Source organism: Heteronotia binoei, chromosome 1 (assembly GCF_032191835.1).
Source record: "Heteronotia binoei isolate CCM8104 ecotype False Entrance Well chromosome 1, APGP_CSIRO_Hbin_v1, whole genome shotgun sequence".
Lineage (NCBI taxonomy): Eukaryota > Metazoa > Chordata > Lepidosauria > Squamata > Gekkonidae > Heteronotia > Heteronotia binoei.
In genome coordinates, this window is record NC_083223.1 from 20,390,511 (window position 1) to 20,416,105 (window position 25,595).

The 25,595-nt window shown below is 47.4% G+C and overlaps 2 protein-coding genes across 2 annotated transcripts in view; one reads left to right on the top strand and one right to left on the bottom strand.

Moving 5' to 3' along the window:
• COL4A1 (collagen type IV alpha 1 chain) overlaps positions 1–5,317 on the bottom strand; it is a 237,364-nt gene extending 232,047 nt beyond the window's left edge. Inside the window, exon 1 of the mRNA XM_060259360.1 lies at positions 5,222–5,317. Within this exon, the coding sequence (XP_060115343.1) occupies positions 5,222–5,317 (96 nt within the window). The remainder of the gene's footprint in view (positions 1–5,221) is intronic.
• A 688-nt stretch (positions 5,318–6,005) lies between these two features.
• COL4A2 (collagen type IV alpha 2 chain) overlaps positions 6,006–25,595 on the top strand; it is a 226,109-nt gene continuing 206,519 nt past the window's right edge. The window contains exons 1-2 of the mRNA XM_060231861.1: positions 6,006–6,037; positions 6,185–6,239. Coding sequence (XP_060087844.1) covers positions 6,012–6,037; positions 6,185–6,239 — 81 coding nt within the window. The 5' untranslated portion in view covers positions 6,006–6,011. The remainder of the gene's footprint in view (positions 6,038–6,184; positions 6,240–25,595) is intronic.

Here is a 25,595-nt window from a genome sequence, read left to right on the forward strand (position 1 = left end):
CTTCTCTTCCTCTTCTTCCTCCACTGGATGGTACCATTCCATGTCAAGAGTTCCGGCTGACAAAGACTTGGGCGATCTGACAGGATGCACGCCCAAGATAAGCTTGAATGCAGGTGTTTGAAACAGCTGTGGTGTACGTGGGCCTCTTGCTTTGCTGTAATGGAGTCAGGAAAACAAGATGGATTCTGGTGGTGTCAGCCTTTGGTTCATGGAAACAGGCTGGAAACTGTTTGCCTGTACAGTTCATGGCGGCGTGGCTTCTTCCACTGCAACGGCCGAGATTGTGCACTCAAGGAGCGGCTGGAAGCTCGTCCATAGTTCTAGCGAACACCCATCCAGAGATGTAGAATGCTGCTGCAAAGCTGAGGCTTATAGTATCCACATAAGCCTTAGAAACTGTGGGCAAAGTCCACTTCTTAGAGCAGATGTGTGCGAGTCAAAACTCCAGGCACCCTGGCAACCATACTGGTGATCATGATGTCCATGTAAATGAAAAGCAGGGGGCTTTTTCTTACAGATCGAAGTCCTGGATTCTCCTGCTTTTTCCTTCAGCCCCAGCAGTGCCCTGCCCAACTGGTTTCAAACCAATCTTCCCATCTCCCTTCTCTACCCTGTTGTTGACCCTCAGGCTGGGGAGAAGTGAGTGTATGGTTCCACCACACCAAAAGGTTGCCTCAGCACAACTGAATCTCCGCCTCCGCAAAGGAACAAACTAGAAGAGCCTTGATGGTCCATCAAGAAGGTACAAAACACATCCAGATGGTGGAAAAACAAGGTTTCTTCCCTTCTGCGTTGCCTGAAGCCTCGAGTGAGGTGAAATAAGATCCTAAGAAGAGCTTCAACACAAGAACAAAACTGGTGGTCCAGCTAATCCAGCATTCTGTTTCACTCAGTGGCCAAACAGTTCCTCTGGGGCAGGGGTGTCAAACATGCAGCCCAGGGGCCAAATCAGGTCCCCCAAAGGGCTCCTATCAGGCCCCCAAGAAACTGGCTGTCATCTGTTTTCTTCTCCCTCTCTTTTGTTTCCTTCTGCCTCACGGTTTCAATTGCCAGGCTTGCTCAATAGCACAGGAGCTACAGAGCTAAACCTCTATTTTCTCCATTGGCTGAGGCTCCTCCCTTGAGGAGGAAGGGGGGGAGAAATAGCTTGCTTTGCTAGGCTCTCTCAAGCTTCTTTTCCTTCTATTGGCTGAGGCTCCTCCCCCTCCTGGTCCCCTGGGGAATGAAGGAAAGAGCCAGAGCTTCCATTGCCCAGTTTCCTGGATCCCATGGGAAAATATAATGCAAGCACCTTTAAGACCGAGTGCTAATGTTTTAAGGGTTTTTTTTAAAAAAAAAAATCTGTGTGTTTGTCTGTGTCCTTTACAAAGTTTATATCTTTGCTACCTAATCATAAATAGGTACACACATGGCCCGGCCCAACCCGACAAGCTCTCATTTATGTCAGATTCGGCCCTCATAACAAATGAGTTTGACGCCCTGCTCTAGAGGGCCTTCATCAGGCACGGAGGTTGACGCCTTCCCCTGATGTTGCCTCCTGGCTCCGGGATTCAGAAGTTTACTGCCTTTTAATGTGGACGCTCCTTTTAGTCACCAGGGCTAGTAGCCATTCATAGACCTATCTTTCATGAAGCTGTCTGATCCCCTTTTAAAGCTGTGGCCTGTGCCCATCACTACATCGTATGGCAGCAAATTCCACATTTTAATCACTCTCTGTGTAAAGAAGCATTTCCTTTGGTCCATCCTAAATCTGCTTCCCCTCCACTTCACTGAATGCCCTCGAGTTGCAGTATGTTGGAGAGGGAGAAAATTTTCTTTGTCAACTGTCTCCGCCCCATGTACAGCTTTAGAAACCTCTACCATGTCCGTCCTTAAGTCATCTCTTTTCTAAACTGAAAAGTCCCAGACCCTTCAATCTTTCCTCATAATCATCTTTTAATCATCCCTCCTAATCATATTGGTTGCCCTTTTCTGTATTTTCCTCCATCCTATGTATATGCAGGCCTTGAATTCAGCAGGAGCTCACAGGAATGCAACTCCTGAATCTTTCTGACCACCCCTTCCCCACCTACCTACTTTGTCCATTGAACAGGAGGTGCAGCTGCATAACAATCCATGGATTAGGAGAGCAGGCAGCCAGCCAGCCACCAGGGGCTTTGCCACACCCCCAGCAGCTCTCATTAACCCCTGGAGAAGCCCACACCACCCTTTCTCCACTTCTTATGTGATTTTGGGCAGCAGGTGGCTTGCTGGCCTTTGGACTGTGGGGGGAGGGGAAGGGTAGTCAAGGAGAGCCCCAGGTGAACAAAGCCTGCTTGGGCTGGCTGGATCTCTAGCCAACTCAAGCAGGCCTCGCTCACCCAGGGGTCTCCTTTCTTGCATCAGGTTGCTTTTGGCTGGTCGGGGGGGGGGGGGGGGATATGCTAATAAGTGATGCTAATGAGCTCCAACGCCTATTTTTCTACAAAATGATCCCTGTGGTTTCATGGGAGGTGGGGAAGGGACTGATGGCTGCCAACCAAAAGCTTGTTAGCCAAACCAAAGTTTGTAGGCCTCTGTCATCCTACCTGGTTTTTGTTACCTTCCAAAATACACTATTTTTGACAGGTGAAGGTGCAGGAAGTTTTACCTTTTCAGAGCTCTACTTGAATTAGCATAACCTTTAAGTACAGCTTCATTTGTGAAGATATTTGCAAAGGAGAATGTCAATAGTGTAGCTAAAGGACTTATTCCAATTTTAAAACTGCATTTCAAAAGTGAAGAACCTAGTTCAGCGCCTTTGAAAAACACTGGTTATGTTAAAACTTATTTTAAAAGGATAACATCTGAGACCTTGCAACTCTGACAAACTCAACTAAATTTAGTTATGATGTGCAGTTAAGACCCCATGCAAGACACAGTATTCAAAATCTCCAAGGTAAGAGTACACAGGATTACAGCCCATCGCACACAAAAGCAACGTGCTTGAAGTAAAAACGAGCAGTATTCCACCAGTCCCAGATTCCAGAGTGAATATCTAAGGCCACAGTAGAGTTCGCAATTACAGATTGCGAAATTTCTGAAGATTTGAAGGTGATGCTTGGGGAGGGTGCAGTCTGGGTGAAAGGAAGGAGCTCAGAGGTCTTGTAATGCAATAGTAGCCACCCTTCCTTCAAGGGAACTATCATTCATTCTGCCATTTCCTTCAGAGGAACTTATCTCTGTAGCCTCATTTGTAATTCTGGGACAACACAGGCTCCACCTGGAGGTTGGCAACCACAGACCCTAGCCATACTGGCTTAGCATATACAGCTGCAGGGAGAGATGGACAAGCTCCATCCATCTCACCTCCATTTTTATTCCTCTGCCTTCTTCTCCCCCACTGCATTCTGGGAACTGTAGTTCTAAAACCACCTATATTAAATCTAGAGTCTAAAAATTCTAACTGCACCAATGACAGCAAGCTGGTGATTTAGTCTACTGCATTCAATGGAACTTAATGGTGATTAATTTTTGCAGGATTTGGGCTGATTAGTTTTGGCTCTATCAACCTGTTGCCAATTTCTGCAACTTTATAAAGGCCAAATATTTAGCAGCTCGTTTAAAAAAAAAAGAGGGGGGGGGAAGGTGAAGATGAGGACTTTCAGTAGAAAATGTGCTATGGATCCTTTATTTCTTTCAACCAGCTCTACTATTTTCCAGGTAGAACAAAGCTTGAGACCAGTGGCGCCTTTAAGACCAACGAAGTTTTACTCCCGGTATAAGCTTTCCTGTGCCTGCACACTTCATCAGATAGTAATTCACGATCATGGGTCACAATCCTCCAATACTATCTGTGGTGCTACTCCAATTCAATTAATGAGATCAGGAGAATCGTATTTAGATTTAATACTTGACACCGAGGCCGCAATTTACCACATTCTCTGCAAGTGAATATGGTAAGTTGCGAACTGGAGACACACCGACCTGCCCCAAGAGACTACGGCAGCCTGTCCGCTCAAGAGCGAAGAACGCTAAAACTCAAATGCAAATCATCCCTCTAAAAGTTTATGAAGTAGAGCAAATACTGTGCGCACGAAGCGAGAAACAAGGGATACAGCACACCCGTCCATGCACGACAAGCTCAATCAGTCTTCAGCGCATTAAACAGAAATCTGGACAACAGCCGCTGCAGAGAAATCAATAACTTGACAACTGCATCACTGTCCGTCAGAATTTTGTAAATATGAGACAATTATTAAACCACAGCCCTTAAAACTAAACCAGCGTGCACTCAGTGCTTCTGGACAGGGCCGCCCCAAAATCTATTCACTGCGGGACGATCACCCCCCCCCCCGCTTAAAGTGGCAAGTTTTGCACACACGCGACAAAGCCCAACGCCTCCGATTCAGCTCGCTGCACCGACTGATGGGGGAAAACGCTACGGAGAGGCCGAGCGAAAAAAGGTGAGGCAGCACTTTTCACCGCGTGCGTCTCTGCTGCCGCAGCGCGCTTCCAAAAAACCCTTTGCACCGGGCTTGCTCTTTGCACCAACCGGCCGCGGTGGGACGAGGAACAAGCCGCTTACACAGAGTCCAGTCCGGCCGTCCCCCTCCCCTTAGTTCCGAGCATGGCTGCGTGGTCCTCCCAGGATCACCAAACCAAGAGCCTCTTGCATTTCGAGTCTGCCCGCCGCAATGCAACGGGACCATCAAGCCAAGAGCTCCTTGCATTTCGGGGCTCCCCGCTGCAATGCAACGGGACCATCAAGCCAAGAGCTCCTTGCATTTCGGGGCTCCCCGCTGCAATGCAACGGGACCATCAAGCCAAGAGCTCCTTGCATTTCGGGGCTCCCCGCTGCAATGCAACGGGACCATCAAGCCAAGAGCTCCTTGCATTTCGGGGCTCCCCGCTGCAATGCAACGGGACCATCAAGCCAAGAGCTCCTAGCATTTCGGGGCTCCCCGCTGCAATGCAACGGAGAAGAAGAAGCGCAGCGCCCGCTAGATCCCTTTACTAGATCCCCCCCCCTCCCAGCACCACGTGCTCCCACACCTTGGAAGCGCCCCCCTCGGCGGGATCCCGCTGGAGCGCCGAGCTCAAGAAAGTCCCCCGCTGGCAACAAGTCGCGTGCCCGGGCGGCGGCAGCCGCGCCACCGCCTCCCCTCCTAACAGTTGCAGGGTGACCGTCGAGCAAAGCCCCGCCGGGTCCTTCCCGGGCTTTCTCCCCCGCACCGCCGGCTGGCTCGTGCTCGCTACTCACCGCCGCCGCCTCCGCCGCCGGGCTGAGCAGGAGCGCGGCCAGCAGGAGCGCCGCGCCTCGCCGCCACCACCGCCCGCCGATGCTGCAGCCGCCCATGGTGCTTCGCCCGGCCGGTGGCCCCGATCCCCGTCCCGCCGCGCGTCTCTCCCGCCGCTCGCCTTGGGCGCCTCTAGAGCCAGCCGGCCGGCCGAGCGTGCCTCCCAGCCCCCGCGGGTGGGCGGCCGCGGCCCCTCCCTTCCCCGCCCCTCGGCGGGAGGGCGCCGCAGAGCCGGCCTGGGCTGGGACGGGCCACTGGCCGGCCGGCGGGCGAGCCCCTAAGCTGAAGGCAGCCTCCCTTCCTGCCCCGGCGAGGCGCGCTCCGCTCGGGCGCTGCGTGGCCGGTGAGTGCCACTGAGGAGGGAGGGGAGGCGGGCAGCCGTGGCGGGGACTGGCTGGCCGCGGAGGGGGGCAGCGGCGGCTCTCCCTCCCTTGGCGTGGGCGCCTTGCGAGCGCTGCGCCCTCTCGGCTGCTGCGTCAATGGGCGCGCTCTGGGGTCCTCCTTCCTGAGCTAAGGCAACAGTGGGTGAGCTGGAGGCTCAAAAGCTGTGAGCGGGCTCACGCTCACTCAGCTTAGAGGGAACAGTGCTGGCTGGCGAGCCTCCGGCCGCGGAGGGGAGAGGAAGAAGAAAGCGCCCCGCCTCGCCCCTGGAGGGCCCGCCGCGCCCCCTCTCCCCTCAGCAGCCTCCCGCGCTGACCGGCCTCCGTCTGGTTTCTTCCCTCCAGGAGCCCCTTCCTGATCAGCCGGGCGAAGATGAGGCGCCCCCCATCCCTCCAGCGGTAAGTAGGAGACTGACTGGCGGCCTGGCCTGGCCCTGCCCGTGGGGGCTCTTTTCCCGCCTCCTGTGCGCCCTGGTGCCCTCGTCGGAAGCCCACCTGGGCGCCTCCGTCGCCAACCTCTCTCTTCTCCTCGCTCCCTTTTTGCAGGTTAGCTCTCCTCCTGGTGGGACTGGCGGTGCTCCGGAGCGGGCGAGTGACAGCAGTAAGTAGAGGGGCCTCTGGGGTGGGGGGAAACTTACCTACCTGCTCTCTCCCCTCTTCTCCCGCCCCCCCAATCCCTGTCAGTCTCTGTCTGCAGGAGTAGAACCGAGTAAGGACGCTGCCGCATCTTAAGGACTAACAAAACTTGTGGCAGGGGTACAGTCAGCCATCCTGCGTGGCGATACCTGCTGTTGCTAGCCATTGGCCACAGGACAAGATGCCCTGCTGGCACTCTGGGCTGCCACAGCAGTATTTGACAATATGGGCACATGAGGCAATGTTCCCTCTAAGCTGCAGAGTCTCGTGAGCAAAAATTCTACTTTGTGAGCTACTGGCGTTAAAGTTGTGAGCTGCTGCAACAGTTAGTGTGCTCTGGGGGTCATCCTTCCTGAGCTAAGGCCAAAATGTGTGAGCCGGAGGCTAAAAATCTGTTAGCCAGCTCATGCCAACACAGCTTAGAGGGAACACTGGTTACAAGCTTTCCATTTTCTTTATCAAACTTCTCCTCCTTGAGTTCAGCTGGTGTGGCATCTGCAGTTTCACCTGTTGAACATCTGCTTGTCTTTGATTTAAAGGCCCACAGGCAGGGGAGGTGGAGGGAGACGATGGAGGCGCTTGTGAGGTTCCATATTCTGGCCAGGGACCTCTCATTCCAAGTTGGTGTTGTCGCACTTACTGCTAGGGAATGGTGTCCCTTTTTAAAAATAGATTGGTGCTCTGTTGCAATTGTGGGGGTTTTGCCAGCTGTCCTGACGTTTTGGGGAATTCATACTGGGGTTCTGCATCAGTTCAATCAAGCGTATTGTTGTATGCTACAGATCAGCATGCAAATATTCCTATCTTGTCAGCCTGGAGTCTGGTAAATGGTGTTTTCTTGTGACAGCGAGTACCCATGTTTATCAAATGCTACAGGAAAGGGCAGGAAACTGTTTTGTATGAATAGTGTCTGAAGCCCTCATTCGCTGGGGCACGTGCGTATCTCCACCCACAGTTCTCATTTTTTCTAAAGGAAAACTTGTATGACCCTGATCCAGCGATACGTGTCAGCTGCAGTGGACTAATGGATGCATGAGTCAGGGCTGGATCTACCTGCAATTCTCCCTTTTCCTCCCCCATTGGCACTACCTGTATCTACCTGCAATTGTCCCTCTTCCTCCCCCATTGCCGCTGTTGATGACCATATGACTTGGCTTGTTGCATGCATGTGGAGGCCAGGGGCTTGGGTAGGACTTCTCAGTCTGAGAAAATCTGCAGGAAAGCTAAGTGTAAAAATGAGGGGGGGGGGTGTATTTCTACAAGGATAGAAATCCAGCTGCCCCCTGCTTGCTGGATTAACTTTGTAGTTTCTCCTGTAAAAATTGTTCTGCTCTTCCTGTCATAATCGTAGTTCATTTTCTATAGCTTTCTTTGGGTCAGTTCCTTGTGCTTAAAAGTGCAACTGCAAACAGGTCTGAAGAAACTGCAGAGGAGAATTGGGATTTTTAAAAAATCTATATGAAAGCCCCAACCCTGATAACCTGTGTGCTTGATTTTCACCTTGGAACTTCTTTTTGGTAAAAACATAACTTTGAGATGTGTAAAGTTTCACCCCCTTCAAAAACTTCACTTTTCTCTCTTTCAGTGACATATTTGCCCTCTGGCCTGCTGTTTTCAGGCTGTGATCATCATACACAATACACAATGCACTTTCAGTGCACTTTCCAACTGGATTTTGCCAGTCCACACAGTAAAATCCAGTTGGAAAGTCCCTTGAAGGGGATTGAAAGTGCATTATTTAGTGCCTCAGGCTGCGATCACACACACACTAAATAATGCACTTTCAATCCACTTTCAGTGCACTTTCCAAATGGATTTTGCCAGTCCACACAGTAAAATCCAGTTAGAAAGTGCATTGAAAGTGGAGTGTCTTTAGCGTGTCTTTTTCCTTCCAGGATTCTATTCCTTCTCCAGTAAGAGATTGTGTCCTGAGCACAGTGTGGCAGTCAGATTTGGTTCTGCCATGATATCAGACAAAGCCCTCTAATGTTGTCTTCCATGACATGTCCACTTTGCCAAGGCAACTAGATAAGTACTTCCTATCCTGGCATATCCACTTGGCAATCATGAATCACCACTCAGCACGTGGTAGAAAACCCAGAGCATCGGCCAGATTGCTTTGCAAGACCTAGGTGCATTTCCTATGTGCTGCAGTTTACATTTCAGGGTTACTAAAATCAGTCCCCTCTTTCAGGTCACTGTGGCAGTATTGTCCTGATATTTCTAGGAAACTGCTCAAAGGCCTGTAAGATAAAATGTTAAGGCAGAAACCAGTAGAATGTACATAAAATCGAGCAGGGCCTTTTTTAAATAGAAAAAGCCCAGCAGGAACTCATTTGCATATTAGGCCAAACCCCGTGATTCCAAGCCAGCCGGAACTGCGTTCCTGTACGTTCCTGCTCAAAAAAAGCCCTGAAATTGAGTTAGATCGAAACGGTCAGCCGTGTTAGTCTCTCTGTAGCAGAAGAAAAGAGGAAGAGTCCAGAGTAGCACCTTAAAGACTAACAAAACGTGGCAGGAGATTAGCTTTCTTGAGTCATTGCAGAAAAAGTGAGCAGAGACTTACGAAAGCCACGTATTTTGTTAGTCTTAAAGGTGCTACTCTGGACTCTTCCTCTTTTCTGTTGCTGCACTTTCCATGTATTTGCATCTCTTGTCGAATTTTTACCTCCAAGCTATATTTTTCTTTTTTCTTTTGTAGAGTGTGAATTGTTCTGCTAGTCAAGGCAGCAGGAACTATAACCACCCAGTCTAACCCACCTGACAGAGCTGTAGTGAGAACAAAACAGGATAACCCCATGTATTCTGCCTTAACGGTTGAAAGTGCCATCAAATCATAGCCCATTTATGGCAACCCTAGAGTTGTACATTCTTTGCATGGTGCCTTCCTAATTATGTTTACTCAGAAGCAGGGCTTTTTTTGTAGCAGGAACTCCTTTGCATATTAGGCCACAGCCCCCTGATAAAGCCAGTCCTCCTGGAGCTTACAGTAGGCCCTTTACTAGGAGCCCTGTAAGCTCTTGGAGGATTGGCTACATCGGAGAGGGGTGCAGCCTAATATGCAAAGGAGTTCCTGCTACAAAAAAGCCCTGCTCAGAAATAAGGCCAATTCTGTACTAGATCTTTAATCCTGGTTCAGCCCTATCCCCAAGCAGATTTTCTACCCTAGAATCATAAACTCATAGAGTTGGTTTCTATGATTGTAGAATATCAGTTAGGGGACAGGCCTGAACCACAATTAGAAGATATTGGATTTATATCCCGCCCTCCACTCCGAAGAGTCTCAGAGCAGCTCACAATCTCCTTTCCCTTCCTCCCCCACAACAGAAACCCTGTGAGGTGGGTGGGGCTGGAGAGGGCTCTCACAGCAGCTGCCCTTTCAAGGACGACCTCTGCCAGAGCTATGGCTGACCCAAGGCCATGCTAGCAGGTGCAAGTGGAGGAATAGGGAATCAAACCCAGTTCTCCCAGATAAGAGTCCGCCACTTAACCACTACACCAAACTGGCTCTCCTAGGTCTTGTGCAGAATTGAACCGTGTTGAATGGGACTAAACGTGCTTTCAGCTTACCTTAACTGTAGATACATATGGTCAAATTATCCTTTCCCAAGTGCTTTGCCAGGAGGTGTTTGTGCTGGCTCACCTTGGGCCAGTCACACTGTCTTAGCCTAACCTACCTTACAGGGTTGTTGTGAAGATAAAATGAAGGAGAGGAGAATGTTGAAGGCCACTTCGGGTCCCCAATAGGGAGTAAGCTGAAATACAAATTAATTTAATTTAGGCAGTGGAATCCTAACTGCAGCTGGTACAGCTGATCTTTAAGAGCAGAAGTATCAAATATATTTGTTACAAGAGCTGGATCTGACACAGGGGTGGTCAGACTTGCTTAACAGAAGAGCCACATAGAATAAACATCAGGTGTTTGAGAGCCACAAGACACGGACATCAGAGGTTTGAGAGCCACAAGGAAGGAAGGGATGGGGGGAGGGAGAAGTGAAAAGATAGAAACTTTAACTTTAAATGCATTCTTCAAGTGGTTGGCTGGCCTGGCTTGGAGAAGTGATTTAAAGAGAGAAATGTCTTCTCCAAGCCAGCTGACGGGGTGGTGGGGGCTTCAAGAGCCACAAAATATGTGTGAAAGAGCCACAGGTGGCTCCCGAGCCATAGTTTGGCCACCTCTGATCTGACATAAATGTCATTTTGTAGGCTGGGCCATGTGTGTCATAAAATGTCATGCCAGGTACTGGAGATATAAGCTTTATAAAGGACACAGGCAAGCCCAATTAATGATATAGTTTTTATTCAAAATACAAACAAAGGCAATTGATTCCTAGCAGTGAAAGCAATTGATTTACTGGGGACCCCACAAAAGTCCCAGTAAATATATTTAATCATAAGCAACACTAGTTTTCCTCAAGGGTTACCATGGAAGGGGAATCTCTCTCTCTCTCGCTCTCTCTCCCTACATACAACACACACACACACACACATTGCAGTTGCTCATGGGCCAGGTAAGAGCTCTGGATTGGCCAGTTCTGGCCCCCACCCTGGTCCTTATGTTTAACATCCCAGTTTTAGAAGGAGGGCAACCACATTTGCCATCCATTGAACACAACTTCCATTGGCAGTTCAAGCATTCTCCATAACGTTACGTCTCATCTGTGTTTAGCAGCAATTTACAAGTAAAGATTTCCAGTTGGGACTTCACTAATCAAGATTCAACAAAAGCACGTCCCATTCAGAAATTCAGCACATACTGTGATTCCAAGCAAAATAATCTTTGACCTTTGGGAATGGGTGGAAGCAGGGGTCATTTTGTAGAAAGATAGGTAGTGGAGCTCATCCAGGGATTGTTATGTAGCTGCACATACTATTCAATGGACAAGGAGGTGGAACTCTCAGAAGGAGGAGGTGGAACTCTCAGAAAGGTTCAGGAGCTGTGCTCCTGTGAGCTTCTACTGAATCAGAGGCCTGGGTGGAAGCCTTTGTGCTGGGTGCTTACCCTGATATCATGCTGTCTGTTTATATTTCCTTACTCAATGGGAGGGGCTGCCATGTAGGGGATAAGGATGTCATCTAGTCATAACAAACGATCTCTGCGTGAATCATCCAAAACAGGACCATCCTAAATGGCATTTCTGTGCTATGTTTCCACTTTTGGCTAGTTATTGCATCATCTCATTAGCTTCAGAAGGGTACATTTAAAATTCTGTTTAGCTAACCATCCTGGTGAAGTAGAAGTAGAAAAGGCCTCGTGCTATAACCCGATCTCATCAGATTTCAGAAGCTAAGCACGATCTGTATTTGGATGGGAGACCACCAAGGAAGACTCTACTGAGGAGAAGGCAATGGCAAACCACCTCTGCTTCTCACTTGCCTTGAAAGCCCCTTGCTTGGGATCACCAGGACTTTTTAAAAGCAGGAACACAGTTCAGGCTGGCTTGGCATCAGGGGGTGTGGCCTAATACGCAAATGAGCTCCTGCAAGTGGAGGAATGGGGAATCAAACCTGGTTCTCCCAGATAAGAGTCTTTGCACTTAACCACTACACCAAACTGGCTGGGTCATGTGTGTCATAAAACATATTGCCAGGTGCCCGAGACAGAAACTGTCAGCAGCTGGTAAGCACCGAGTTGGTGTATCCTCACTGCAGGGCCCCATGGGCTGGGAGGGGGGCAAAGAGACTGAGGCCTTATGTTAGATACTTCCAGGGCTTGAATTCAGCAGGAGCTCACAGGAGTGCAGCTCCCGAACCTCTAGCCAGGGTCTGCATACAGTGGGGAGTTCTTTCCCTGCTGCCAGGCCCGGTGCTAGGGGTTCTGGTGCCCCTAGGCCGAGGCTGTTCTCCCACGCCCCCCCCCCCCCGGTAGCAAAGCACGCACAGCCCGATGACATCACCGGAAGTGACATCATCAGGCTGCACACGCTACATGTGAGCGCTCACCCAGCCCTTCCCTGCTTCAAAGGGAGCCAGCTGGGGCGGGCCAAGCTGGCCCACGGGAAGCATCTTTGGGTGCAGGAAGGTGAACACGGGGAAGCGGAGAGAAGGCGGGCTTGGGGAGAAGGTGGGAGGAGGCGGGGCGGCAGGTGCAGGGAGGTGGCAGGCGATGGTGGCAGTTTTGAGGAGGAGGTGGGCGGTGGCAAGTTCAGGGAAGTGGCAGCAGGCAAAGGGAGGTGGCGGGCGGCAGTGGCGTGTTTGGGGAGGAGGCGAGCGGCAACAGGCACTGGGAGGCAGTGGGGAGCGTGGGGGGTGGTGGGTGGCAAATGGCGGCAGGCACAGGTTGAAGGGGCGCCTCATGACACCCCCAAGCCAAGTGGTGCCTGAGGCATCTGCCTACTTGGCCTACTCCCACGCGCCGGCCCTGTCTGCTGCATATAGATCTTGGGGCATATGCAAATGAGATACGCTAGTGAGCTCCTGCACCTTTTTCCCTACAAAATGACTTCTGGACACTTCTGATTGAATAATGATGCCCTGGTAGACATTGTGTATTTGAACTTCTGAGAATCTTTTGACAAGATAACTCACTGTAGACTCCTGAGTAAATTTAGCAGTCATGGGATAAGAGGATGGGTTCTTTTATGGATTAAAAATTGGCTAAATGAAAAGGAGCAAAGAGTAGGAAGCAGTGGCCAGTTCTTGCAATGGGGGGAAGTATACAGTGGGGTCCTACAAGGATCATATCAGAGCTGATGCTATTTAATTTGTTCATAAATTAACTGAAACTCGGGGTGAGCCATGTGGTTGCAGATGATACAAAATTATTCAAAATGGTGAAAAAGAAGGATGACTGTGAAAAGCTCCAGCAGGATCTCCACAAATTGGGTACAAGGGCAACAATCTGGCTGATAAAGTCCAGTGTTGGTAAGTGTAAGGTGATGCACACTGGAATAAAAAAAATTCAGCTTCAAGTATTTGCTAATGGAGTCTGAACTTGCTAGGGAAAAGACTTTGGAGTAGTAGTAGAAACATAAGAACATAAGCCATGTTGGATCAGGCCCATCCAGTCCAACACTTTGTGTCACACAGTGGCCAAAAAAACAGGTGCCATCAGGATGTCCACCAGTGGGGCCAGGACACTAGAAGCCCTCCCACTGTTGCCTCCCCCCAAGCACCAAGAAGACAGAGCATCACTGCCCTAGACAGAGAGTTCCATCAATATGCTGTAGCTAATAGCCACTGATGGACCTCTGCTCCATATGTTTATCCAGTCCCCTCTTGAAGCTGTCTATGCTTGTAGCCGCCGCCACCTCCTGTGGCTGTGAATTCAAAGCCCATTGGAAGTGTCAACCCAGTGTGCCACAGCAGTGAAGGAGGTAGACTATGTTGGGGAATATTAGATCTTTTTTTGGATTCAGTCTCAGCCTACTCTTTTTAAACCATCCCACCACAGCCTCCAAACCCACGGCCAGATTATGCTGGGTGGTATCCGGGTGGCCATCCAGTAACAGATATAGCTGGGTGTTGTCGACATACTGATGACACCTCAGCCAGAAAATAGCTGGGCAAGGGGGCACATACAGATGTTAAATAACACTGGGGAGAGGATTGCCCCCTGGGGAACCCCACATAATAAGGGGTACCTAGTTGACACCCTCTTTCTCAGCCCTATGGTTCAGCCTCATTTGGAATACTGTGCAGTTCTGGTCACCATATCTCAAAAAGAACACTGCAGATCTGGGACCAGGGGTGGGGGCATCATAGAGATGTATAAAAATCATGTACAGGGTCAAGAGTGTGAATTCCTCCCCCCCCCCCCAAAAAAAAAAAGAGCTAGAACTTTGAGGCACCCAATGCAGTTGCTGAGAAGTGGGTTCAGGATAGAGAAAAGGAAATACATCTTTACACAAAGTGTGGGATTTGCTGCTAGAGGATGTAGCAATAGCCACATAGTCAGATTTAAAGGGAGATTAGACAGATTCCTGAGGGATAGGTCTATCAGTGGCTACTAGCCATGATGACTAAAGGGAACCTCCACATTCAGAGGCAGGAAACTTCTAAATGTCATGCTAGGAGGCAATATCAGGAGAAGGCTTCAATCTGTATGTTCTGTTGTTGGTTCTCTAGAGCAGCGGTGGCCAACGGTAGCTGTCTAGATGTTTTTTTTGCCTACAATTCCCATCAGCCCCAGCCATTGGCCATGCTGGCTGGGGCTGATGCGAGTTGTAGGCAAAAAATATCTGGAGAGCTACCGCTGGCCACCCTTGCTCTAGAGGAACTGGTTGACCCTTGGGTGAGAAAGGATGTTGGACTAAATGAACTACTGGTCTTATCCAGCAGGGATCTTATTTTCTTTCGTCTTTTCCAGAGGGGAGATATCAGTGCAAGGACTTTTGCAGAAGTATGTGGAGCTATTTGTGGTCTTCGTGATACGCGTCTTGAGAAACAAAAAATGTGCAGATTTTAATCCCAGTTGGTTTCTTGTCTTCTGTGACACTACCAGGGTCTCCAGAAAACTTTCTGAAACTGCCTCAAATGTTCTGTCCCAGAAGGTCAAGATTCTGTTCTCTGCAGGAAGTGAAATGTACTGTACACTTATATGACCTACTGTAGGAAGCTCTAAAATTAAAACCACATGCCCATCATTTGGAAGTTACAGAGATTCAGGAATGGAAGAAAACAAAATCATGCAAAATTAGTTCCTGTACTCATGTTCAAGATCTGAGTTTGGTATTTGTCAGATTCCATGGCCGCTAGCCATTGAAGCGATAGGAAATGTAATATGTGAATACTTCAATGGAACTGTGAGCAGTGGTTCTTAGGCTTTGGGCAGTTGCTAGCTTTAGTATTGGAGAAATTGTGCCAGTTTCATCTTAGTGGTGCTTATGTGATGCCATTGAACAGAAGTGCCCCAAAGTGTGCTATTGAACAGAAGTGCCTTAAAGCCAAAAAAAAGAAAGCAAAGCCAAAAACAGGATAATGAACCCAAAAAATGCACCACTCAAAAAGTTAAAGAAACACCATATGCTACTGGCTCCCAACATTTTTGGCACCAGGGACTGATTTTGTGGAAGACAATTTTTCCACAGACCAGTGTGGGGGTGTGCTGGGGGTTTGCCACCCCCACCTTTCATCCACCTTGGTCCCAGGTGAGCAAAAGGGGCAGTGCGACGCCTCTGTCTCATTCTGCGGCCTGGTTGCTAATAGGCCACGGACCAAGACTGGTCCATTGCTCGGGTTGGGGACCCCTGCAATATGCTATTTCACAACTTATATGAAATATGTGATATATTGTAACCAGGGCTCATTTTGTAGCAGGAGCTCCTTTGCATATTAGGCCACACCCCCGATGTAGCCAATCCTCCAAGAGCTTACAGGGCCTACTGTAAGCTCTTGGAGGATTGGCTACATTAGGGGTGTGTGGCCTAATATGCAAAGGAGCTCTGCTACAAAATAAGCCCTGATTGTAACTGTATGTAACAATATATAATGTAGAATGAAAAGTTCATAAACACATAAAGTTGCAACCTAAATTCAGTGAGGAGGGCTATGGGAGATCGATCCTATTCACCATTTCCGACACTCTTCTTCAGGTCCAAAACTGAATAATATAAGAAATTTTTATATTTTTACCCTAAGGGTAACTTTGTAAGCTGCAGTCGCATATAAAAATATATCGAGATTCTCTGAAAACTGAGATGTTGTCTTAAGGATTTCTATTGCTTATGAATGCCTCAGTCAATTCTGACCATTGTATGAGAATATAAAAATGTCTTAGTTATATTATTCAGCTTTAGTTTGATTGCTTATCCTCTTGCACGGCAAAAACAGGATTGTGGCCAACTAAATTTTTTAACAGGGGCTATTAAATATTTCTTCTAATATAAACATTTCTTCCAATAAATACTCACATTATACTTTTAATTAGAATAAACATCAAACCCTCAATAACATTCTGAAAGAAGAAGAGTTCATTTTCATTGAAAGGAAGCTCTTTAAATTATTGTGAAACAGAGCTGTAAAAACAGGGTGAGGCACTTTATATTCTGTGCCTTATATTTTGTACATTGAAGAGTATGCAATAACCTGAGGTTATGTTTTTATTTGTTAGACAATACAGCGATTATTGAAAAAGAAGTTTCAAACAGGAAGACATCTGCAGCTCCCTGTTGGGCCGCTGTGGTCGCTGGTCTCTTTTATAGATTTAAAGTAAGGGTATCAAACTCATGAGGGACAAATTAGACATAAATGAGACCTTGTCGAGCCGGGCAGTGTGTGTTCTTATTTAAAATTAGGTAGCAGATATATAAACTTTATAAAGGAAACAGACAAACACAAAGATTTTTAAAAACACCGTGAAATAAAACATACTTAAAACATTAGCACTCGTTGATCTTAAAGGTGCTTTCTTTGTATCTCTCCCATGGGATCCAGGGAACCGGGCAAAGGAAGCTCTGGCACTTTCTTTTCTTCCCCAGGGGACCAGGAGGGGGAGGAGCCTCGGCCAACAGAAGGAAGAGTGACTTGGCTCAGTAGCTCTGCTGTACAATTGAAGCCCCTACAGGGGTGTCAAACTCAATTGTTATGAGGGCCAGCCAGATCTGACATAAATGAGACTTTGTCAGGTTGGGTTGGGCTGTGTCGGGCCAGGCCACGTATTTAAGCTTAGGTAGTAGAGATATAAACTTTTTAAAGGACACAGACAAACACGACTAAAGTTTTTTTCTTTTTTTAAAACCCTTAAAATAAAATATGCTTAAAACATCAGCAGTTGTTGATCTTAAAGGTGCTTTCTTTGTATTTCTCCCATGGGATCCAGGGAACTGGGCAAAGGAAGCTTTGGCTCTTTCCCTCCCTCCCTAGGGGGCCAGGAGGGGGAGGAGCCTCAACCAATGGAGAAAATTGAGGTTTTGCTCTGTAGCTCCTGTACAATTGAGCAAGCCTTGCAAAGCAACTTGAGATGCAGAAGGAAGCAAGAGAGGGGGAGAAGGAAGAGCCAGTTGCCCAGGGGCCTAATAGGAGCCTTCCGGGGGCCTGATTCGGCCCCCGGGCTGCATGTTTGACACCCCTGCCCTACAATAATAATGCTGCATTTGTTCAGAGCAGAGGTGAGTGGTGGTGAGCAAAGGGGGCAGATTGGAGACCCTCCAGTGGAGGGGCCATACAGATGGAAGGGGGGGGGGTTGAATGGAGTGGCCTGGGCCCCACTGTAGCTACTGGCCTGCACATCAATCTGTCGTTCATGTGCACATATATTTGAAACGTGCCTATTCGGAAGTATATCGTATAGCAATTCCTGTTTCTGTAGGTTCACATTTCAGAGTTGTTAATGTCACAGTGTGCCTGTAAGCATTCCATAATATACAGCAGTTTGGTTTTCTCGCAGTATCTCTTTAAGGCTGTATCTAGAAAGCAGCATTGTTCACTGTGTCAGGATCATTAGCTCCAAAAACATGCAAAAAGAAACTGGAGAACTGTATGCGCATATTGTATAGAGTTACTAAGCATTTTCCCCAGGACTGCTGAGTCTGAACCAAGAAGTGGGCAGAATGGAATGTCTGCTTCCCCTTTAAAGTTGGGACCCTGGGGCTGCAGAGCATGGGAAATCTACTGCTTTTCCGGGGGTCATCCTCAGCGGAGCTTATGTCTGCTGGCAGTAGACCAAACCATTTTCCTTGTCCTAAGTTTAGACATTTTAATGGACGGATGTGTTTCAAAAGTCAAGTAGCAATATAAAAGCACTTCCTTTACGAAGCCAAACAGTGAGGCACAGAGTAAGTACAGCTGCCCTGCAAACAGGCAAAGCAAGGAATTCCTTTATGCTTTTGACAGGACAGCAGTCGGTACCACAGCCCTATAACCATCCTAGCAGCAAGTCCTTGTTATCTGTATATGTCTTCCCACCTCCCCCATCCTAAACTTTCTGTATTATCTGTTCCCCCTGCAAATACACAATGCCGAGCGGTCACCTGTTTCACAGGCTGGTACAAACTGTATGTTGGGGGGGGGGGGTCATGGGAAAGAAGAGCATTGTTTGAAGGTAGATTCATGGGTAGCCATGTCGGTCTGAAGCAGCAGAATAAAGCTTTATTCCAGTTTGCCTGCACACAAAAACGTATTCCTTGAATAAATTTTTTATTAGTCTTAAAGGTGCCATTGGACTCAAACTTTGTTTGGTATTGTTTGAAGTTAAGCAGGTCTGCGGTCAATGCTTGGATTGGAGACTTTCTGGGCAGCTTGAATAAGCCCACCTCCAATTCCATAGTGAAAGCAGGAAGGGCTATAAATGAATAAAAATGGGGGGTGTCAAACATACAGTTTGGGGGCCAAATCAGGCCCCTAAGCAACTACCTGTCATCTGTTTCCTTCTCCCTCTTTCTTGCCTCCTTCTGCATAACAGCTTGCTTTGCAAGGCTTGCTCAATTGCACAGGAGCCACGGAGCAAAACCTCTACTTTATCCGTTGTCTGAGGCTCCTCCCTTGGAGAGGAAGCGGGGAGGAATAGCTTGCTTTGCCAGGCTCTCTCAGTTGCACAGCAGGGCTACTGAGTCAAGCTTCCTTCTATTGGCTGAGTTTCCTCCACGCCCAGCAGTCCTCTGGGGAAGGAAGGGAAGAGCCAGAGCTTCCTTTGCCCAGTTCCCAGGATCCCATGGGAGAAACACAAAGAAAGCATCTTTAAGACCAACGAATGCTAACGTTTTAAGCGTGTTTTAAGTTTTTAAAAATATATATTTGTGTTTGTCTATGTTATGTATAAAATTTATATCTCTGCTACGTAATCTTATATAGGTACACACATGGCCTGGCCTGACATGGCTCGGCCCAACCCGACACGGCCCGACCCAGCAAGGTCTCATGTATGTCAGATCCGGCCCTCATAACAAATGAGTTCAACACCCCTGAATTAGAATATAGACATGGAGGTGAATGTGAGGACCTGGCTTTAGAAGACCAGCACAACAAGTCCACCTTCCAGAGGCCATATACAACAGACACTCTGAAACCCCGGAGCTTACAGTAGGCCCTGTCCTAAGAGCCCTGTAAGCTCTTGGAGGATTGGCTACATCAGGAGTTTGTGGCCTAATATGCAAAGGAGTTCCTGCTACAACAAAAAAGCCCTGCTGTTTTCCCTCACTGTAGCTTGCCAGTGGTGTGCAGTTTCTGTCTGAGGAAACTGCAGAGGGAAATAGTTACCTCTCTCCCCCAGCACGGAGGTCGTGATCCAGTTATGTCCCTTGCCTACTCTGTAACCTTAAAGCAAACCTCAAGAGATCCTGTCACATATCTCCCACATTATGTAGAAGAAGAAGAAGAAGAAGAAGATATTGGATTTATATCCCGCCCTCCACTCCGAATCTCAGATTCTCAGAGCGGCTCACAATCTCTTTTATCTTCCTCCCCCACAACAGACACCCTGTTAAGTGGGGCTGAGAGAACTTTCACAGCAGCTGCCTTTCAAGGACAACCTCTGCCAGAGGTATGGCTGACCCAAGGCCATTCCAGCAGGTGCAAGTGGATGAGTGGGGAATCAAACCGGTTCTCCCAGATAAGAGTCTATTCACTTAACCACTGCACCAAACTGGCTCTCCAAACTCTGTATAGTTTTGCCTGCAGACATGGGGCAAGCAGAAAACACAAGGGCTGCAGTAGTCAGTAAGAACTAAAAAATAGTTGTTGTTGAAGGAAAACTGAAAGACTAACAGATTCTCCTGAAGAACTGGTCTTGTCTTTTACTTTTTAACTTTTCTTGCACCATTATCTTTGGCCTTATTTTTTATTCCTTCAGAGGTATGGGTAAGGCACTTGTTTCAGGGGACTGTAATTGAGAAGGCACTGTCTGTTTTAGAGCAGTTCTGTTAGGTAGATGGGATCAGTTGCTTTGCTTTCGTTGCTTATGAAGCCTATGAGACACTTCCGCCACATTGTGCCTATAGATTGTATATACTTTAGCTCCAGCTTAACAGTCACATCCATTTGTTGAATGGGCCATTAGGATTTCTGCATCTAAAACTCTATAGGTTAGCTTGCTGGATTTTGCTTGGCTTTCATTTCTAACTTTGTGTGTTTTGACATTGTTTGTTCTAGGCGGAATCATTGGAGGTTGATAAATCCATCCTAGAACCAAATAAAGTTCTTTTAATATGTATACAATCTTCAATTATATAATGGCATTCTTGGATCTGAGTTAATTAGACCTCTGTGCTGACGCCTTGACTGTTTATTTTTGAATTTTAAAAAATACCCGTTCATGAAAGTTTGGTGTGGGATGCTGCAGTTTCTCATGTCAAGGAGAAACTTTTTGCTTTTCACAGATCTATTCCCATGGAGTTTATATTAGCTTAGTTTATATATTTAAAAGGGACACAAAATATTTATTGTGGGATCAGCCGTTCAGCTCTGCTAACATCTGTCTCGCTAGCATTTCAGCTATTGGCTTCCATCAGCCGGATAAAATCAGACCAGCTGTTTTATCCACTCTCTTCCCAAATGGCCCAGGAAGGGAACCAGGTGGGAGGGAAATTGCAGGTGTTTGCCTCATGTTCTTTCTCCTTAGTTAAGAATACGGCTGTGCTCTGAAACTGTCTCCTTAGTGATTCTGAGTTTTTGGCCACAGACATTTCATATGTTTATCTGGGGTCATTTTGTAGAATAAGAGGTGCCAGAGCTCATTAGCATTTGCATATGCCACACACCCCTGACATCACCAGAAGGTGGACTAAATTATATCAGCTCAGTATCTACCTTAAAATGCCTCTTGAATTATAATTGTCATAATAAAACCTTACTCCCATCTTACTTTTAAAATTACTTTCTCCTGTGTGGCCACAGTGGTGTGATAAAGATTTCCATCAGTCAGCTTTGTATGTTTTGGTTATTTTCCCATTTTTTTGTGGGGGAAAATACAAGAAAGTTTGTTCAGCAAAATTCTCACAGAGGATTTGAACAATGGAGCCCAGAAGCAAGTATTTGGGGGGAGGGGTAAGAAAGAAGGAGCACAATAAAGTTAGAGGTTCCAGAGTTCCGCTCCTGTGAGCTCCTGCTCAAAATGAGGCCTGGTTTTCATACAAAGCACGGTGCAGCTTTCTCTCTACAAGTTCTGTGACCTTTTCCACACAGATTATTTGATCTTTATCTGAGCATTTTCACACAGATTATCTGTTCAGTAGTGTTGGGGTGATGGTTTCCCCCCGTCTCCCCATGGCATCATGGTGCATCTGTACATCTCCCAGTGTTTCTTGCATTTTTATCCAGTCTGAGTAGCTGCTGTGTGGGTGGGAAAATTTGGATTTTCATCCTCATGCAGCAGCCATTTCCCTTGACCCTGTCCCCATGGCAGCAATTTCTTCTTTTTGTTTTTTTAAACAGCCAGCAGTAAAATATTGCTCTATCAATATACTGTTGTAAAATAGTTGTAACAGACTCTGAATCATCAGATTTCAGATTTTTTAAAAAGTCTCCAGCTCCTTCCTTTTGTGGAGATATAAGGCATATTTTCTCTTTTAAAAAAAGACATTTCTTTTTCCTTCTTAAGGCTGGGAATTTGCAGAACCTGTTATGTTTTTTGCTACAATGGTATATCGCTATAACAATAGTCTAGTGCAATTTAAAAAAAAAACTGCAAAAACTTCGGTGGCCCAAGGAAGAAGAAGAACGCAGATTTGTACCCTGCCCTTCTCTCTGAACCAGAGTCTCAGAGCAGCTTACAGTCTTCTCTGTCTTCTTCCCCACAACAGAAAGCTGAAATGCTAGCGAGACAGATGTTAGGAAAGCTGAGGTAGGTGGGGCTGAGAGAGCTTTCCCAGAAGCTGCCCTGTCAAGGACAGCTCTTGTGAGAGCTGTGGCTGATCCAAGACCATTCCAGCAGCTGCAAGTGGAGGAGTGGGGAATCAAACCAGATAAGAGTCCGCGCACTTAACCACTACACCAAACTGGGAAGGTGGTGGGTGGCCATTGCTGTTGAGCCAGGGCAAGGATACTGCAAGGAAACCTGCCTTGTGGAAAACCCCATTGCCAATGCGCTTTATCTGCAGCTGAACTATAATGGGTAGCCACACAAGCCCCTCCTCATGTGGAAACTGCCAATGCCACATGCCTGCTGTGGGGTAGTTTTTGTTTATGACAAAAGGAATAAAAACCACTGTCAAGTGAGTCAGAATCAGTGTCCTTGTGTCTGTCACAGTTGGGACCTGTCACTTGAGCAGATAAATACTCAAATGAGACAAGCCATTCTCAAGGCCACAGATTTATAACCCCATGGAATGTGCCAGAAATAGAGTAGAAGCAACAAATGGCAGAGACCAGGCCTGAATCCTGCTAGGAAATGAGTCCATGATGGTGACAGACAGGAAGGATGTCAACCTCAGCAAGAGGTCACAGCCAGTCAGGAAGGGAGGGTAAATCTGTTCTTGACTAGGGTGTTGTCTGGGCCATAGGATGCAAAATCAGATAATCTAGAAGGGGGGGGAACAGATGGGGGGGCATGTCTGGTGCATGCGGTGTGCAAGTTGTCCCTTACACAATCATTGTGCATGCTAGGAAAGCAGAATTACCTCGGGACAGAGGCTTTGCCCCCTCCTATCACTTGGCAGTTCACTTGCCCTACAACTGACAGGGAAAAGGTACTTAGGGGTTCCTTCTGTCCAGGACTTTTTTGTAGCAGGAACTCCTTTGCATATTAGGCCACACACCCCTGATGTAGCCAATCCTCCAAGAGCTTACAGGGCTCTTAGTACAGGGCTTACTGTAAACTCCAGGAGGATTGGCTACATCAGGGGCTGTGGCCTAATATGCAAAGGAGTTCCTGCTACAAAAAAATTCCTGCAACTTCACCACCGTAAGGAGGAAACCAATACAGAGGTCAGCAAAGACGAAAGCTCTGTCCTGTTCTTTCTGCCACTGCCTTTCCTCGATGAGTTGAACACTTGGGAATTTCAAGCCATTTTTTCCTCCCAGCCTGGTCCACAAAGAAGAATACAAATTGCCTCTACAATGGGTAGGGTTGCCAACCTCCGGGTAGTGGCTGGATATCCGCTGTTACAACAGAAATCAGTTCATGTGGAGAAAATGGCTGCTTTGGAAGACGGACTCTATGCTATTATACCACATTGAAGTCCCTCTCCAAACCCTGCCCTTCTCAGGCTCCATCCCAAAATCTCTAAGTATTTCCCAACTCAGAGATAACAGCCTTAACAATGGGGGCCTTGAAAGTTGAGAGACAGGATTACCAGACGGAGGGGGAAATTCCCACGTGTTTCATCCTAGTTGTTCAACAGGTATAAATATTTCCCCTTTGAAACAACATCAAGATAAAATACTGCCTGTTATTGTGATTCCAGATGTAGTGTTTGACAAAGGATTCGGCATTGTGATAGTATAGGGTGAAGGGGTGCGTATGTGTTAGAAACTTTCTAAGTTTACGTCAGGGAGTAATAGCTTGGAAACAGTCAAGGCAGAGTCTGTTGAAGGGGTCGTCATAAGTCTGTTGTGATTCGATGGCCCTTAACTTATTTTTCAGTCTGCACCATCATGTCATCAGCAGTGTGACAGGGGGAAAGTCATGATCAGAAGGAGCTTAAGGCTGTGGCAAACTGCATGTCCCAGCTACAAAATTAAGTAGGAATCCTCCCTGTGGAGTTGGAAGGCAGGCAAAGTGAAATGCACTTCAGAGGCCGTCCACAGAACTAGAGTTGCTGCCCTCCAGGTGGGACCAGGAGATCTCACAGCTGGTCTCCAGACTACGCAAATCAGCTCCCCAGGAGAAAATGGCTGCTTAGGAGGGGGGACTGTGACATCACATCCTTCCTGAGTTCCCTCCCCAAACCCTTCCCTCCCCAAGCTCCACCCCCGAATCTCCAGGCATTTCCCAATCCGAAGTGGGCAGACCTACACAAAATAAATAACAAAACTGAAGAGAGGAAGCTGGCCCATACTTCATTTTAGGTTGCAGAAAGAAAGGAAATGTTTTGTTAGTGAGCTCTTTCCTCTAGGTAAATAGAGTCTAAACGAGTGCACCATGCGAAAAAAAATGCTTTCTTACCTAGAGAAACCATTATTACTGGGCCAAGATACTTTTACTGTGTATTGTAGTCTTAATTGTTACAAGCAGCTCCTTAGAAATCTTGTTCTAGCTATTGTCTTAGTCCTCCAGAATTTAGAATCTTTTCTAGTTATGTTTATCCCATAGAACGAGAAACATAAATCCAGTGGAAGTTATCACTCACCTTTAAGATACAATTTCAAATTCTGCTTTGAGTAAAAGGCAAGAGATCACAACAGAGGTATCTCTTTTTATAAAGCTCAACAAGAAATTCTTATACCTCTCTATATAAAAGGCCAGCTGGGTTGCCAGAGACTCACCTCGCCTTCCATTGGCTAAGACATGTGTCACTCAATCTTAACAGAGAACAATCCCACTCTCCAGCCCCAGGACAGACAAGGATTGGGCCACTGGGGAAGCTACCTTCACCTACAGCTCACTTTTCCCTCAGTGGCTGTTGCTAGGCCATTATAGTGGTGGGAGGAGGCCTTTTCTAAGGCCTATTTTGTTCTTTAAGGGAGAAGTCATTGCCAACTCCAGGTTGGAAAATTCCTGGAGATTTTTGTGGCAGAATCTAAGGAAGCTAGAGTTTAGGGAGAGGAAAGGCATCAGCTAAATATAATGCCATAGAGTCCACCATCCAAAGCAGTTATTTTCTGCAGGGGGAGAGAGCTCTGTTGTCTGGAGTTCAGTTGTGATACCAGGAGATTATCAGGCTCCACTTGGAGCTACCCTGGGTAGTTGGCTACCCTAGGCCTGGCAGCACCCTCTGGGTGACTTGATGCCACCTGACTGGCATGACTTATCTAGGCCTGGCTGCTTGCTCCTGTTCAGCAGCAGCCCCCCATGACAGCAAGTGTGGAGCAGCAGTTAGCACTTCACAGCAGGGTCTGCCAGACCCAGGTTCTTGCTGTGGAAGCTGACTAGGGGATTTCAGACCACTCACAGACTTTCAGTCTAACCTACCTCACAGGGTTATTGTGGAGATCAAAAGAGAGAGAGAATGATGTAAGCTACTTTGGTCTTCAATGTGGAGAAAGACTGTTCTTTTCCTAGGTAGAGGCTGCAGGGAGGGGGAGGAGATGGAAAGCTGAAGTCAGTTTACTTCCCCTACAGAAAATGGCTGCCTTGAGGTGCCTACTGTATGGTATATCATAGCACAACCATGCCAGTCCAAAAAACACAGATCACACCTCAAGCACATGCTGATGCAAAATTCTGCAAGGCCAAATACGACAGGAAAAGTGGCAACAATGCATTGCAAATGAAAAGCATGCTGAGCTTCAGCATCTGCTTTATCGTCATCATACTATGACACCATAGCAAATTTACACTTGAGTGCCC